Source organism: Lytechinus variegatus, chromosome 5 (assembly GCF_018143015.1).
Source record: "Lytechinus variegatus isolate NC3 chromosome 5, Lvar_3.0, whole genome shotgun sequence".
NCBI classification, from domain to species: domain Eukaryota; kingdom Metazoa; phylum Echinodermata; class Echinoidea; order Temnopleuroida; family Toxopneustidae; genus Lytechinus; species Lytechinus variegatus.
The window spans coordinates 943,593-961,527 of NC_054744.1; the positions used below are offsets into that span (position 1 = coordinate 943,593).

The 17,935-nt window shown below is 36.2% G+C and overlaps 1 protein-coding gene across 7 annotated transcripts in view; it reads right to left on the bottom strand.

The window, feature by feature from the left end:
* Nucleotides 1-17,712, bottom strand: part of LOC121415021 — a 54,659-nt gene extending 36,947 nt beyond the window's left edge. For 4 of the 7 annotated variants that reach the window (XM_041608067.1, XM_041608065.1, XM_041608068.1 and 1 more), the window contains exons 1-3: nt 17,595-17,711; nt 14,731-14,829; nt 11,955-12,011 (exon numbers count right to left, since the gene is read on the bottom strand). In XM_041608067.1, the coding sequence (XP_041464001.1) occupies nt 11,955-12,011; nt 14,731-14,829; nt 17,595-17,666 (228 nt within the window). In that variant the 5' untranslated portion in view covers nt 17,667-17,711. Of the gene's footprint in view, nt 1-11,954; nt 12,012-14,730; nt 14,830-17,594 lie in introns of all 7 variants that reach the window. The other 3 variants (XM_041608070.1, XM_041608069.1, XM_041608071.1) reach the window with 2 other exon arrangements.
* Between the last annotated feature and the right edge of the window lie 223 nt (nt 17,713-17,935).

Here is a 17,935-nt window from a genome sequence, read left to right on the forward strand (position 1 = left end):
CGGCGGCAGCAAAAATCTAGCAGCCGACGTGAAGTTAGAAACACGTGCGAAAATGTTGACCTATACTTCCTGGGTCAAACTGCGCACTGTGATGCGCACTGGATCGGCCCGAATTCAGGGAGAAACAGCGTTAGAAAGATGGTCGTATAAACGCTGATTCTGTCGGGTCGTGATTCATGCTGCTGTTTTGAATCATGATTCAAATGGTGATTCAAATCATGATTCTGGGTCGAGGTCGCATAAACGCAGCCTAGTTGCATAGGGAAATTCAGTAATCGTTTGTAATCGATTATGTAGAGATTTTCTTTTAAATGTATGAAAGCTACTAGTTCTGTTTGATTATGTTAGATGTTTATCTCTAATTGTTCTTCAATGTTCAGGTATAAATAGTAGTGCCAATTACGATTGCTGTAGTTGAAAAGATTTATTTCATAACCCTGTTTTTAAAAGATGATTAAATTTTACGGCCTGACAATCTCCCTCCTGAATCGTCGATTATGAGCCATGCAATATGCTTGGCAGAAAGAGGTTTCTGAACGAAACTCTGTTCAATTTTTAATGGAACCTGCCACAACAGGATGAGCATGATATCTCTACAGTAAAGTTATAAGAACTGAATGCCTTGCTTCCTGCTTGTCGTTATTTTGTTGTATGGAACTACAGTATGCATGGTCGGAAAAGCAGAAGTTCTGACTAGAGAAGGAGTGAGAATACTGACTTAGCTGAGATACAGAAAATACTGAATTTACTGAGAATACTGAAAATACTTATATTACTGAGAATACTGAAAATATCGATGAGTGAGGATACTGAAAGTACTGAAATTACTGAGATACCGAAATACTGAAATTAAGTAGATACTGAATACTGGAATAACTGAGAAAATGGAGATACGGGATGACAGAAATGTTGAAATCCATGAGATATAATCGAAGTTACTGAGAAGGAGCAAAGAGTCAGAAGTGAAAAAGACGGACTTTACACCAACTGGTTGTATATTGCAGCCGAAACGAACCAGCTCGTCAGGATAGAAAGTCGGTTCGGCTACAATATATTCATTGACACAGGACATACTGGACTCCGTAACGCAAAGGTTTGCGATGAATTGCAAATATGAGAGAACCGCAGTTATTGGTTCCCGGTATTATTTTAAACAGAGTGCGCATACCACAATGATCTTGATTGGTCATTGGTATTTAGCGATTGGTATTTAGCAAACCTTTGTATTATGGAGCACTGATATCAAGAAATTTGTAACCTAATGAACAACTCTTCATTGTGGCATGATAATCATTGCATCATGGATGCCAAGGTTGCAGCTTCAAATTCCAGAAAGGACATGAAATAATTACTCGGAATTGTTTTATTAGATTACATCTTACGCTATGGTTTCTATTGTACATCGCAGATGACATACGCATGAAAACTGTCCAGTTTGGCACTGCCCAAAGCACTTCTTGTTCTTCTATCAAATAACCGTATTAAACATAGTGATCCATTCGATGATACAGAACCATTTCACATATTTAAAATTTACTGGTTCCAAATTGATGAAATTACACTAACAAAGCTGTTTTTAATAACCATACAATGATAACAATATCAGAATAATTACAATTCCAGTCTTCATGGTATACTGTCAATTTCTCTGTTAAATTACTTCGTTAAAATGAAAGCAGCTATTTTATAATAGTAACTTTAATGCAGTGGGCCGCAGGCCCCAGGGAATGATAAAGGTTGCAAAAAATACAAATAAGCAAGAAATGTCATTGTCTATATGAAAAAATGAAAATTCTAAAATACCTGGGAAAAGTGAAATATTTACATGTTTTAAATTAATCTAAGGCCATGTAGCCATCGATGCCCTACATACTGATCTCAATTCCCCTTTCATTAGCCTTCTATGTCCTTTAAAATGTTTATCCTTTATGGCATAGAAACTGCCCAGTAGAAAAGTTATGTTGCCCTCATAATATCAAAATTTAAGCCATGAATTTGTATGTCACTAATCATACCATTTTCATTGTACTGTTACTTGAAATCTAGAATTAGGAGGTTGTTTATGTTTGCAAAAAGCTCCCCTCATTGCACTGTAAAACAAGAATTTGTTACAATTGTTAATCTAACTTGGGTAAGATACATAGCCCCCCCCCCAAAAAAAAAAATGTCTTAACATTTCAAATTCTGGGGAATTTAAATTCAATTAAACTCATTCACAAACTTCACTCTAAATTGAGACCTAAATTTAGAACAGCTCCTCTGGCCAGTCAGCTCTGAATTTAGATTTAAGTGCTATTTATTCTATTTAAATCACATATGTTTTTAATTCAAATTTTAAACATTTAAAAAATCTGAAAATTAACTTCTACTGGTCAAAAATCACAGCTTTATATAAATGATTTATTTCAATCCCCTGAATTCTAGAGTGTAATGATTCCTTTAATGTTTCTTTATGATTTGGTTTCACAACCACTCATCAATTGTATAATAGCTATAATTCTCCCCTTCCTGCCACTTAAACTTTCCTATATGCAATGTTTGATATTGATTACAAAATTAATCAGGTAATGATTCAGACAAAAGACCTACTTACATGTAGTTTCATTTTCAAGTCATGTATGTTGGCTATATATCCTTTTTTATTACAATATTTGGTTCTTGACTTGATAGCGCATATCACGCACCATTTGAAGTCTCTCTTCCGAAGGGACTTTAGATATTATTACCCCATTAGCCCTTTTAGCCTGACCAACAGTTTACAGTAGGTGGTTTCAGACCGCCTCGAAGTTCGCCAGTTCCAGGTATTCTCTGATCGGGAAATTTACCCCGATCAGAAAATACCAGGTATTTTGGTAATGTGAAAGCAAACTACGCGTAATCTCCCCGAAAGAAAATACCCGCTAAATAGTAGGTACTTGGCGAAATTACGAGAACTTTCGTGGGGATTTTTCCAAGGTCGCAGGTATTTTGGCGATGTGAAAGCAAATTACGGGAACTTTTATCCCAGCGTGTCGTTGGGCGCGGCGGCGTGGGTACTGCTGGGCTAGAGATTTTGAATCTCCCGCCTTGCCTGCTTATCAGACCACACTGCGCATGCTCGTAACTTCGGGAACTTATCCCGAAGGATGTGTTTCGGAGCGGTGTGAATGCAGGAATAATTAACGGGTATTTTTTAGCCTTAAAAAGTTCTCGTAATTTAACGGGGATTCTTGTGATCGAGGCGGTTTGAAACCGCCTAGTGTACAAGCATTTGAAGTAATGAATTACTGCCAGGTACCCATAGCTCAAGTGGATTGATTGAGGCACAATGTGCATCAACTTTTTGCTGAAGGAAATTACAGCATGGCTGAGATGCAAACCCATGGCCCTCTGTATTAAAGTCTCATATTTTTCTTTACTATGGGGAAGAGGGACAAATAAAAATTTTCAAAAAAAAATCACAAGTAAGAGAGTGAAGAGACCAAGCTTTTCATGTGAGCGCTTTGGCATTTTCTAAAGTGAATTTGAAGGGTTTTGTGAGCACTTTGGGGAATTGTTGAAAATTTTCAGTAATTTTTTCTGGGGGCAACTGACTATGCTGGCTGGCTATGGGCATAGTTACATGTAAACTATGCTGAGTTACATCCCCCATACAATATGCAAAAAGTTGTTTTGTTAGTTTTCTTTGCTTTTATTTCTGGATTCAAATAATACAATATCAATGTGACATAATTATATGCAACATACAAAATAATCCATAATGATGTGAGCATAAACTTAACTTATTCATAATACTGATAACTAGAAACTCGACTTCTACCAAGTGATTTGTAGCTGAATTTTCTGATGATATCAAGTGGTTACTATAATTGAACTGTACAATGTAGGTTTTTTAAAAACATAATCAAACAATATTTTATGTATTCATTTCTTTCACTAAGCCCCAATCAAAGATCCATTAATAAATTACATAAGTTCTTTCACAACAACTTACAACGTATCTTATTTCATCCGTAAAATTCTGAAATTTGTTGAGAATAATATTTTTAAGACTGACATTCATTTGCTGAATACACTTCACTCATTACTTGTACTATAAATTTCAAGGATTTGATAACCAGCCATTGATTTTATTTTAAATCATAAGGATGAACTTTCAAATCTGAAAAGACTTCAATTCAAATCTTTAAGCATTATATCTAAATCTATTGGTCACTTTTCACAGCCAATCTGGATTTGCTTTGTTTCTTAGGGTACTGAACAAGGAGTGATCATATGCCAACCATATGTAATAAACATTTACAATTACAGTCATACAATATGGAGTTTTGCCCATATTTTCTTTTATTGCCATACTGCATTCATATCAGTGCCAGACAATATGCATGCCTCTTCTTTTATTCGTTATCACACTTCACTGCTTTTATAAATATCAGCAGTGCAGACTATTGTTATGTGTGTCAATACAAGATGTGTTCTATACATGAATATGAATTTGGTGTTGCCTCCGCAATGCAGTGTAGGGTGACAGGCGATATCGCACACAGCCCAAATCACCCCTATATTCCCCATATGACTCCTGAAATTCTCTAGATAGATTGCTTCAAGGCAACCATTTATTTTTCATCATCCCAAGATCTGTGGCAAAAAATATTAAACAACATTTACAAAATCAATATTCTACATCAAGTAGAATGATACCACATAATTGCTTGTTGCACAGTCTAGCCCTTCAAACAAAGAAATAGCCCCCCAAAAAAACAATTCAACGATCACTACAATGCGAATAGCCCCTAAATAATCAAAGTAATTTCTTACCCAGTCTTTTGCAATGTATCGATCTAGCTTGACTTAATAAATGTAAAGCTATACAAAATAAAACCTTGGAACAATGGCATTTGAACCATATCCCATGTACTGTACAGAGACTTATCAGCCAGGTCCAAACTAACCAAATCTTATGCTTTCTTTTGTCTTTTTTCTTTTTATACATTTCATGCATGATATCTGTTTGAGGAATTTTCCCAAAATCAAAGAAATCTATTTCCTGAAATATAAAAGTTTGACATGGCTGGTTTGCTTTGCACGCTGAGATCCCACCTCACAAGCCATTCAGAGTCTGCATAGCATACAAGGGGAATCCAGTGATTCCCATATGGTACACATGTATACTAAGTCTGGCTGGTGTTGGATAATGCTCGTAGGTAAACATGTACCATGGTTCAAGGTTCTTTAGATGTATTACACAAATAATTGAATCCTTGACAGAGATGGACAGATCAATGATAAGTGTTGTTTCAAAGAGTTCCTTGGTTGCTTTCCCCTAAAACAAAGGGTTTTACCCCCTCCCCTGGGGCCTGTCTCAGGTAGGAAAGAAAACAGAATGTTATAAACACATGTGACCACAGGCCTCCTTTAAAACGAACCTACCTGAGACCACTTGAATATGCATATTCTCAGGCTGGACTCAGACGGGCGGCCGGCCGGGACCCCCGGACCACCTATCCATCTGTGTAAGCAAACCCAACCTCTTAAACAGGAGACCTTTCTTCCAATTCCTCTGTTAATCCTTTGTTATCGCTTCCTTCTGGCGAAGGAACGATATCTAACATCAATCAACGAGCCGCCAAGCGAAAGTAAGAGCCCACTTATATGTAACGCGATAAGCCCGGTCATAAAGTCTGAGGTCAGTGAATGTTTGAAGGTCCATGCGAGGCACCGCCGTAAACAACGTTCTTCCCTTCAAGCTCTGTTTTTTTCAAAATCGAAACTGGACTTGCTCTTCTTCCAACATCCATATCTCTTTGTACAGATTCCTGATGTACGTCTTTGATGTATGGTTAAAATTCTGAGATGATCACCTTTGCATACATACCAAATACATTACAATCTGATTCAACCCAGCCACAGTACGTACAGAGAAAAATTGGATGTTAGTCATTTATGTATGTCTGTCTTTCTTGCTTTAATAAAACCTTTTCCTGTACGCTCCTGTCTTAGAAATTACAATGACGGGAAAAAGCATACTTCAAACTTGATTTCAACGCTAAGATCATTTTTTCTGTTCTGTGCGCCTTGAAAATATAACGACGAATCTACGGGGCATTTCTACAGTGATTGTTGCATGTCGAGTATCCTCCGGTGCCCCACGTACTCCTATTTGTGTAAGTTGAAGGTTAGTACATGCCAGAGCTACGAGCTCGCAGGCTCAGCTCATTCACACAATACATGCCTCAGCTCCAGACCTTTTTAGAAAAATGTTAGAATTGACGCATATTTTATGAGATAGATCTAGATCAAACTTATATGATATTTCGTTGATTATGATCTGTAAAATTTATTCATGTTAATAGTATCCAGTGGGTCTGAATAAATTGCATTCGATCAACTTTCCCCATCTGATTTAGGGCTGATTTAAGGGCGGCCTGCGCCTGAAAGTGTGAAAGTACCGTGATGGACACCCTGCTGTGAGGAGATAAGCGGTGCCGCTCATGGGGCAAAGCGTTCAAGAGAGTCAGACCTCCTTCTGTAATAGCTCTATGCTCTAACCCATCTCGGTCCACTTGCAGTGGTTTGCAGCTACGCCTATTTGCAGCACATACGCCAGTCTCATACCCCTTCCATAGTGAGAGCCGAAGTGGAGTTAGTCTGGAGTCCAGGAGGAGTTACTCCACTTTGGAGGTCAATATGAAAATTCTGAGATTAGTTCGATCTGGATTCAAAGCGGAGTACTCAACCCACTTCGAGAAGAGTGTTACAAACGTAGTTACTCCGCACTGGATATGCGGTATGCGATTATCGCTGTGATCTCCGTAGTTGTAAGTCGAACGAATCGTCAATGTCCTGCATTTTTAACCATGTTCTTGTGGCCAGTTCAATCATCATCACAATCGTCAGAAGTAAGAACTGACTCAAAAGTAACATTGTGATATGGAAGCGAACAGATTACGATATCATATAGCCAACGATTATCTAGCCAGTATAGTAGAGTATCTAGTATCGGACGCTCGCGCTGCACACATCGCTATCTAGCGCAGCTGCATTTGCAAAACAAATTTCGGCGCGAATCTCTTGTTGGGAAATTTGGCCACACGTATGGCGCGAACTCGCTTGGAAACCATGGCAACGACTGCGGATACACCGCTGTCGTGCTTGCCAATATGAAAGGGGGTTTAAAGTCGGTCCGCAGTACAAGCGGATCAACTCAACCCTGAGTTACTCCGGAGTAACTCCACTTCGCCTTCACTATGAAAGGGGTATAAGAGTTAGAAGAAAAAAAGAACACACTTGTCTAAACGTTGAGTTTGGATGGTCCTTTTCAGGACCAACAATTACCTACGAAAGATACATGGTGATACATTAAAGATACATAGTTTGTCACTACGTTTTCTTAAAGGGTTACTCCAGGCTGAAAATATGAGTTGAAACAGATTCATAAAGGTAGGCCTAACACTGAAGATTTGATCAAAATTGGACAAGATATAACAAAGTTGGCATTTCAAATATTTTCATTATTTCAATGCCCGGAGGAGCCACTTCCATTGACGAGTGAATTGTGGCGACCAGGAAGATGGTGGCGATCCTTGCCGCTTCAGAAAAGATCAAGGTACGACAGAGAAGATTGAAAAGATGAAGCCACGATCAAGCTACGATATACCACGCTTTGTCGATTTTTGACGATCGCAGCGAAATCGCCATCTAGTGAGATGGGGGTATAAGGGGAAGCGTATGATGTCACAGATTTAAAACTTCAACAATTCAGAACTCTCTTATTCTTTGAAGAATTTTCATCATAACTTCACTACAATTTTTTTACTTTTTTCCTGCTCTTATTGAATTTCCCAGAAAAGTTTGATTTGCCAACCACTATTATAACTAAGTAGCATGATCTTATACTTCACTCTGCATTGTTCTGGCAGACAGTAAAACTTGTGAAGAATTGGAGAGAGGTGCTTCCTAATGCCCATAAGAAGGCAGGCTTCAGCATTTTAGACAGCCTGGAGCCGTTTGATGGCTGATGAAGGTAAAACAAGGAGACAATTAAAGAAGTCAAATCTAGCCGTTATTAGGGCAAGGATGATATTTTCGGCAGCACCACATGTAACACAATGTCTGATCTCAGCAATCCTGCGGAGCTGGTAATACGCAGACTGGTAGACATGCGATGTGTGTTTCCCCATGCTCATTGTTCTATTAAAGTGGAGCGTTGTGGCCCAGTGGATTATTTTTCGGACTTTGAAACAGAGGGTCGTGGGTTCGAATCCCAGCCATGGCGTAATTTCCTTCAGCAAGAAACTGATCCACAATGTGCTGCACTCAACCCAGGTGAGGTAAATGGGTACCGGTAGGAAGTAATTCCTTAAAAAGCTGTGTGCGCTATGAACGCCTAGCTTAGCCGGGTAATATAGGAGCGCCTTGAGCACCTAACAAGGTGGATATGTGTGCATTATAAATACCCTATATTATCAAAGACTATGCTAAGATGTCTAGCCTTGCATACTAGATATATAGCTTCCTTAGGACTGGAGATGTGTTGATATTAGCCATATATGAAGAAGATATTCTGTATTCTTATCATAAAGCTTCAGGAAGTTGACTTTCATCCAACATCAAATCTCCTCAATAGCAGCACCAACAACAGCAGCTGCACGATCTTCTGCATCTTCACTTTTTTTATCAAATGTGAGGTACAGCTGGGTGTCATCAGCATAGAGATGTACACTAAGATTATGTTGCTGTATTATAGAGCCATAGAGCCAAGAGGGGTGATGTACAGTGTAAGGAGCAAGGGACCAAGGACAGACCCCTGAGGAACCCTACAGCTAAGGTTGGTCACAGGTGACAGCTTACCATTGATGACTACAGATTGTCCTTTGTTTTCAAGGTAAAAGCGAAGCAATTGGAGAGCAAAAACATCACGACGACGCAAAGATGCCGTCATCATGATTTGATGACCTTGAAAAGCCTTTGTAGGACATGTCCATAATGACATTCATACATGACATGAAAATGAAAATCAAGGAATTGACCAACCTGATCTTGAGATAGTTTTATTCAAGAGTCCACTTCCATTAGTGAACTCATGAATAAAGTAGCATACTTAACCATGGCAACAGGCGTCAATTTGGCGCACTGTGACAAAGCGCCCATCATCATTGGACACTTTTTTTAACATACACAGTAAATAAGTGTAATTTATACAGGAAATCTGCATAAACCATGGGTTAAACTGGTGTTTTTCAACCCACCTTGGTGAACTCAGGCCACTTTAGCTCATCAGAGTTTTAAAAGAGCGGCTCTGTACCAATCTGCCTGGAAGAACTTTGCTGACGGCCTTTGTCCAAGGAGGGGTGATAGGCATAATAAACTAAGAAACTAAGAAAGTAAGATCATCAGAAAGAGCAGGGAACCCCAAATTTTTGTTTAATAGTTGGAAAGATTAAGATACAGTATGATTTCAGGACATATTTGACCCTCAATTACATTGTAACATCATCAAAGTGTTGTCGGAACTCAAAAATACTGTTTTGAGTTTCTGACATCATTACATTCATGAAATTTCATTTTAACAACTTAAATGTTGGTCTTTTCTACCACTTTTCGATATGTTGTCACTTAGAATGAACTCTTACAGGAACCAAGTCTATTTTTCAATATTAAAGAAGGCATCATTGTGAAAAATGGCAATGTATATAGGCATGTCATTTTTTGAAATTTTATGTGTAATCTCTATAGGAGATGACATTTTCTCACATAACGATGATTATAATGATAATGTTGATGATTATGATGGTGATAGTGATGACGATAATGACGATGGTGATGGTTAATATAATGATCAGGGTTGGCGATTTTTTTTTTAAACTGGATTAATTTTATTTAAATCAGATCTTTTTTTAATCAGATTCATTTTTAAAACAAAAATTTCTAAAACAAAGTGAAAACTCCAAAAATTAGGGACAGTGATTTTTCGCGATCGCGGAGAACGGACGGAATTCAAGGAATCGGCTGTTTGAAACGGAAAGTGGCTTTTTTAACGGAAAATCACGGAAAACACGTTTTTTCTCAAAATGCACAAAAAGGCAACAGAAATTAATCCCAAATCCTCAACAAAATACTAATATCAAATGAAAAAACACGATCTCACTTTGCAACAACAATCGTGACAATCAACACATCGTAACTACACTCGAGCCCCTCCATCACTCGATCGTATCCAAATTAGTTTACACTCACGTCCGCATAGAAGGCAGAATCCGGCAATGTGTTGCTGCCCTTTGCATTCGGTCATAATATAATGATCACGGTGATTCATCAAATGAAAAATTGCGGATATTCGGAAGTCGTCAACTGCTCAGAACGATGTCCGAAAAGTCCCCAAATCAGCGATAAAATCCCATTTAACAATAAAATAATGCTAATGATATGAAAGGTGAGAATATATTCATGTTGATTAAATGTTTCCCTAAATAGTTTTTGAGCTCGAATCTCTTTGATTAAAATGGATTTTAAAGCGATGTTAGTACATTGGTAGATGCAAATTTTGAGCAGCGCTAGCATTTTGACATCGCTACTCGTTGCATATTGGTTTTCTATGTAAACGGAATTGTCAATATTTCTTGTACACAAAGTCTATGGGGAAACAGAATTTCCGTTTTCAGACATGCTGAAACGGAATTTGAGATTTTCTGAAACGGAAAATCACTGTCCCTAAAAAATATAGCCCTAACACTGAAATCATCTTTAAAATCATACATTTCACAAAGTTTTTTACATTAACTTCTATTCTATTTCATAATTAAATTCAGTCAATATAGAATTTATATAGAATATGCGAGTCATGATGAAGATGCTGTTTTCTACATGTACATCCTATCATGTGGGGTATTTAGCTCTTACTAACTGGTTTGGTCTAATTGAAGATCAATCATGTTACTACTAGCCTACTTTCAAACATGAAATGTGGATCAGTTTCTTTGGAAGAATTCCATTGACTCAGAGACTCACATTCTCCAAAGAGAAACATTCTTCATTTTCAAGCCAAGGACTGAAAATCATGTAATAAAGAAATGTTTTGATGGTATTAAAAGTTGATAAAATCTTTCTATTTTGAGCAAAAAATAAAACTGCCACAATTAAAAAAAATGTCAATCATTTGTACACATTTCAATGGAAGTGATTCAAATCAATGATTTTTTGTTTTAATCATAGTGATTTAAATCGCGATATAAATCATAATTTACATGTAAATCAACATGATTTAAATCTGCCAATAATGATAATATCGTTGCCTTCCCGCAAAAAGGCCATTAACATGCATGTGCACGAAACATACATTTTCGAGAAAACGCAAATTATGTTTTGACCTTATTTTTGTGCTTTTAGCAGCTAGTGCTTTATTTTCTGTCCTAATTCTCATACTTTCTGACAAAGCAAGATGTTTTCTTTACTGATATTTTTTTAATTTTAAACACTCTCAATGCTTTCTAATATTAAGAAGGAATACTTTACACCCTTTTTCCGGGAAGAAAAATACGCAATTCGCTGATCCAGAGACTGCAGAAAGACCGCTAGCGCAAATCGGTCTATGGGCATACCCACTTTGAATGAAGAAGCATATTGTTCCAACAGAAAGGACGCATCTATGTGCAACAGCACAAGGGAATGTTTTTGCTCATTATGTCATAATGACGTCACATTTAGGTTGAGAATGGTACCAAAAGAATGTTCATGACATGCTTTTTTCTATTTCAGCAATAAAACAAAATTAGATTTTTTTTTGGTGCCAAAATATGTGAACGGCCTTACTACACTCTGAAAACTAATGACAGACCACCTTATTCCTCCTGATGAACTATAATCTAGTTTTAATTAGAATTTTCTCTTCATTTTTTTATTAGCATCCAAAGATCTTTAATCCATGCTCTTTGTCCTACACTGCGTCCTTTTCTATTACAAACAAATCATATACTTACCCTTGCAATTGTAAGAATTCGTATCCTCCAGTTCTCCCTCTCTTCATTAGATGTAGCCTGCAAACAAACATAGAAAATAAAGTTATTTTATTGTATCAGATGGCTCAGAATGGGATACAAGAAATAATCTACGAGTTAGGACATATATTGGGCAAATCAAAGATGAGTGCAATTATAGCCCTAATGAGTTGTTTATGTATCATTAAAACACACTTGATAGATAACAATCAATTCTCACTTTAATGACAAAAAAATAAATCTCCAAAAAAAGAAAGCATTAAAATCCCATATATTTAGAGGTCTTATCCAAAAGACTGTTGAAACTTCAGAGTGTACATCAATTCCCAAGTATCGATCTTAACCTGATTTTCATCCACATCAAGCATCGGAAACAGCTTATTTCAGCTTTGATCTTGATCTCATTGTTCAAATTCTCAGATTTAGGGTCTTAGTATATTCTTGTTGATATGTACTGAAATAAGCAATTACATACAAACACGGAGTCAACAAACAGTTTTGCTGCGCTCTACATTCGTTTGGCAAAATCTAAGAATTTGAACAAAGACGTTGAAATCGAAGCAAACACAAGGCTGTTCCCGATGCTCGATGGGGCTGAAATTCATGTTAGGATCAATTAAATTAGATTATTTGGAAATAAATATGTGCTCACTTTATGCATGGAGGTAAATGGTTACACAATCTTGCTGTTTCTTTGGTATTTTTTCCAAGACATAACAGCTTCTGATCTTTGCCGTTTTAGCTCTCAACCAGGACCAGCTTGGCCCCCGGGGGATCCCCCAACTCCCTGGGTTCCGAGTCCCGGCCCGACTCCCAACATTACATAAAAATTGCTGAAATACTATAAGCTCAGCTTGCAATAAGGTATTGGGGTAACATTTTCATCTGTAGCTCATCTAAAATGTACATGTATTCCAATTTCTAATTCGATTTTTTTTCTTGATGCTAGGTTTACTTTAATGATTTATACTAAAAACATCACACAAGTTGTGCTCTGGTGTTCCAAAGTCATCATACTGTGCCTATTTCAATTGCTATCATTAGAAAGAATGTCATGGAAGATATTTATTAGAATTTTATATTGCTAATTATATATTTAGTTCGTTGAATTCTACAGCACATCTTAAAAGTATAGTTTTCACTAGCTGAGAGCATGAGAAAAGTAATTATCGTCATGATATAGTCATTTTCCCTATCCATCATATTCCCTGTCACGCCAGCACAGCGCGGTGCAGCCGGTATAGCATAACGGTATGTGGTAGTGAGTGAATGCATGCAGCTGGCGCAACCGGGCCACGCCCAGTGCAGCATATTAGCGCTGCATGCGCTGCACAATTTGAAAGTCGGACTTATTTTCTAGCGCGGCAGTACCGAGAACTAAAAAGCCAATGTGAAATTAAATCTCATTTATGAATTATCATGCAGGAGATACAATTCTAGTCAAATAGCGGCCATCTGTTTGGATTGTCGAGTTTTGATCGCTTTATCATAATACTTAGCACATTCAAACAGGACACTTGTTAAAGGTCAAGTCCACCTCAGAAAAATGTTGATTTGAATCAATAGAGAAAAATCAGACAAGCACAATGCTCAAAATTTCATCAAAATCGGATGTAAAATAAGAAAGTTATGACATTTCAAAGTTTCGCTTATTTGTAACAAAATAGTTATATGAACGAGCCAGTTACATCCAAATGAGAGAGTCGATGATGTCACTCACTCACTATTTCTTTTGTTTTTTATTGTTTGAATTATACAATATTTCAATTTTTACGAATTTGATGATTAGGACCTCCTTGCCTGAAGCACAAAATGTTAAAATAATGGAATTCCACGTGTTCAGGGAGGTATGAAACTTCATTTCACATGACAATGACGAGAAAATCAAAATATTTCATATTTCAAACAATAAACAACAAAAGAAATCATGAGTGAATGACATCATCGACTCCCTCATTTGGATGTAGCTGGCTTGTTCATATAACTGTTTTTGTGAAATGAAGCGAAACTTTGAAATGTCATAACTTTCTTATTTTACATCTGTTTTTGATGAAATTTTCAGTGTTATGCTTGTTGAATTTTTCTCTTTTTATTCAAATAAAGTTTTTGTTGGGGTGGACTTGTCCTTTAAGAAGAAAAACAAGGTGAGTTAAGATCCAGTGCACTACATCCCAAGAACTGGCACTGGTTAGCATTAAACTTAGGAACTAGGACCTAGGTATAGCTATTGGCCATCTAATGTTAGCTAGACCTAATTTGAATTGGTTCAGATTATATCTAAATTTGTAGATGAACTTGATCTAGCTAGATCTACAGTTCAAACATATAGAAGGGATATAAAACAAATGCACTATGCCTTTCTTGGGTCCAGCAAATGGGAAATGAAGAGAGATAATATAGTAACTTTTTTCCCATAGGACCACTTTCTATCAAATACACTATACCTGAATTAATATAAGTTGCCCCGGGGAAAAAGTTACTACTTTATATCTCTGCATTACCCGTAGTTTTTGCTAGATCCTTGAAAGACATAATATATTTGTATACTATATTGAGTCATTAATATCACAATGTTCATTTCAATTGGCAATGTCATACCCACATATTAGATACATTCCCTAATCAATCTCTTATTACTTTTAGATATATCATTTTATTAAGTTGATCAATGACGGAAGAACACTAACAGTCCCAAATTGACGATCAAAAGGTGATAAAATAAGGCTACAATTTAAAGTTATGAATGAGTAAACATTACCTGTGCTCTGATGGTCCAAAGTTCACATTTAATATGCATCTTGAAATCATTATCCACAGTAATTGAAATGCTTGGATGAAGAGGGTAATGTTGAATGGGCTGAAAATAAACAGACAAAACAATTCAGCTCTTATCAAACAATAAAAACATGATAAAGCCAATATATCTCTAGTCTTTGGTAAATCCCCCAAAAGCACACGTCACTATCTTACTTCATTACTAGATTATATCAATGCATGTTTCATAAAACGGATATGATGTTCAGAATATAAAGAGTTTCATTGGATTGATTTACCCATTTTACATCGAGCCTACTCAAAATAAAAATATCTGGCTGTTTTTGTCTTGTTTGTTTGTTTTAAAACCCATTCTAAAACATGGAATGGCTGAAAATTCAAGGATATAATCATGTAGGTTTCTAATTTCCAATTACCTGTACTACATTTTTTAAGAAAGTGATCAAAGGACTATATTTGTTTAAAAATAAAAAAATTTCGATCGAGAAAGGATACTAGATGCCAAATTAAATTATGCAATTCAATATAGCAGCAGTGCTGACTTTGAAAGTGATGATAGATTAATAATGAATAATTATTCATAAAAAATACCAATCATATGATAATGAAATACCATGTTTATTAACCCTAAATGACATTTGACCTTGATCATGTGACTTAAGACTTGTGCAAGATGAAAAGTGATGTACTTGATTACCCTTATGTCCACATTTCATGAACTCTCTCCATAAAATCAGAACAATCAACAATATACCACCAATTTGGTAAAATTTCAATGATCTTAAATGATCTTTGAACTTGGTCATGTGACCTGAAGCTCATGCAGGATTTTCACTGATACCTGATTACTCTAGTGTTCATGTTTCATGAACTAGATCTATAAACTCTCAAAGTTATGATTGCAAATAAACAAATACCCCAATGTGACTGAAGTTCATTGACCCTAAATGACCTTTAACCTTGGTCATATGACCTTTTTCATATGACCTGAAACTCAGATAGAATGCTCAGTAATACACCTATATGTCCAAGTTTCATGAACTAGGTCCAAGTTATGACAGTCAAAAACAGGGGATGCACACCTCACCTGAGAATAGTTTAAAGGACAAGTCCACCCCTACAAAAAGTTTATTTGAATAAAAAAGAAAAATAAAACAAGCATAACACTGAAAATTTCATCAAAATCGGATGTAAAATAAGAAAGTTATGACTTTTTAAAGTTCGCTTATTTTTCACATCACAGTTTTAGGCACATCCTAGTCAGTATGCAAATGAGGGACTGATGACATCACCCACTCACTATTTCTTTTGTATTTTATTATATGAAATACGATATATTTTCATTTTCTTCTCATTGTCATGATAAACAAAGTTTTATTCCTCCATGAGCATGTGCAATTACCATTGTTTTAACATTTTATGGTTCAACCAAGAGGTCCTTACTGTCAAATCTGTGAGAATTGGAATATTGTATAATTTAAACAATAAAAAACGACATCACGAACTCTCTCATTTGCACATCACTGAGTTGTGCAGATAACTGTTTTGTGAAAATAAGCGAAACTTAAAAATAGCATAACTTTCTTATTTTACATCCAATTTTGATGAAATTTTCAGCGTTATTCTTGTCTGATTTTTCTCTATTGTTTCAAATCTACTTTTTTCTGGGTGGACTTGCCCTTTAAACATTATGAATGCAGTTCTTCTTATTATTATCTTATTATTTTTCCAATGCCAATTATTTGATAGTGAATTTATTAAAGGGATAAATGTTGCTCTCAACTTCCAGTTGGGTCAAGTAAATAGGTCAGATCATGATTAAGGAGCATGAGCTGCTGTAAAGGTCATGTCCACCTGAGAAAAAAAATTATATGAATCAACAAAGAAAACCTAAACAGGCATGACATTAAAAGTTTCATAAAAATTGGACCTTAAATAATAAATTTAAGGCATTTTAAACTCTGTTTATATTTCACAAAACAGTTAAATGAACAACTAAGTGACGTGCAAATGGGAGAATCATTCATGTCACTCACTAAATATTTCCTATGTTTTTTAAGGTATGAGTTATAAAATTTTATACGTATTTGAATATAATAATAAAATAATAATATAGGGTAGTTATATTGCACCCAAATCCACCTTGTTAGGTGCTCAAGGCGCTCCTATATTACCTGGCTAAGCTAGGCGTTCTTAGCGCACACAGCTTTTTAAGGAATTACTTTCTACCGGTACCCATTTACCTCACCTGGGTTGAGTGCAGCACATTGTGGATGAGTTTCTTGCTGAAGGAAATTACGCCATGGCTGGGATTCAAACCCACCACCCTCTGTTTCAAAGTCCGAAGACTAATCCACTGGGCTACAACACTCCACAAATAAGGACCCTCTTGATTGAACCACAAAATGTTAAGACAATGGCAATTTCTCATGTTAAGGAAGGAATCAAGCTTTGTTTCACAATATGATAAATTTTAAATATCTCACTTTTCTAGTAAAATACAAAAACAAATAGTGGGCGATGTCATCGGTCACCTAATTTGCAAACCAACAAGAATGTGCATATAACTATTTGGTGAAATTAAGCGAAACTTTAAATGTCACAAAGACATCCGATTTTGATGGAATTTTTAGTATTTAACTCAGATCCACTTATTGTTTGGCAGACATTTAAATGTTTAATACTATGAGCCTGTTGGTGTAATGGATGACCTGTGAAATGCCAGACATGATTCTCTGGTCCAAACATTTTTTCCTTGCACAATTGCCTTCCTTCAACACATTTCTATAACATTGGGAAATATTGTATCTACCATAGTGATTAAAAGATTAGAGCTTAAAACATTACCTTTGAAGAACCTTGTTCTCTCTGAGGAATTTTTGTTGTATAAATATGAATCTCATTTCCTAACAACACCATCCATCTCTTCTCATAGCCCTGCAGATAAAGTATAAAAAAAGGTAAAATGTGATGATAATATAGGCCAACAATCCTCTGGCTTATATTTAACTTTTCCCACAAAATAATTCTTTATGTACAAGCACTTTTCTCTTCTGGGGAGTATTTCATGAAAGCACTTGTCCCATTTTAACAGACAGTTACCATGGTAACAGTTACTATAGTAACAGTGCTTCTCAGTCAATCAAACTCAGATCTGACAACGTAATGAACATGTTGATGAAATACTG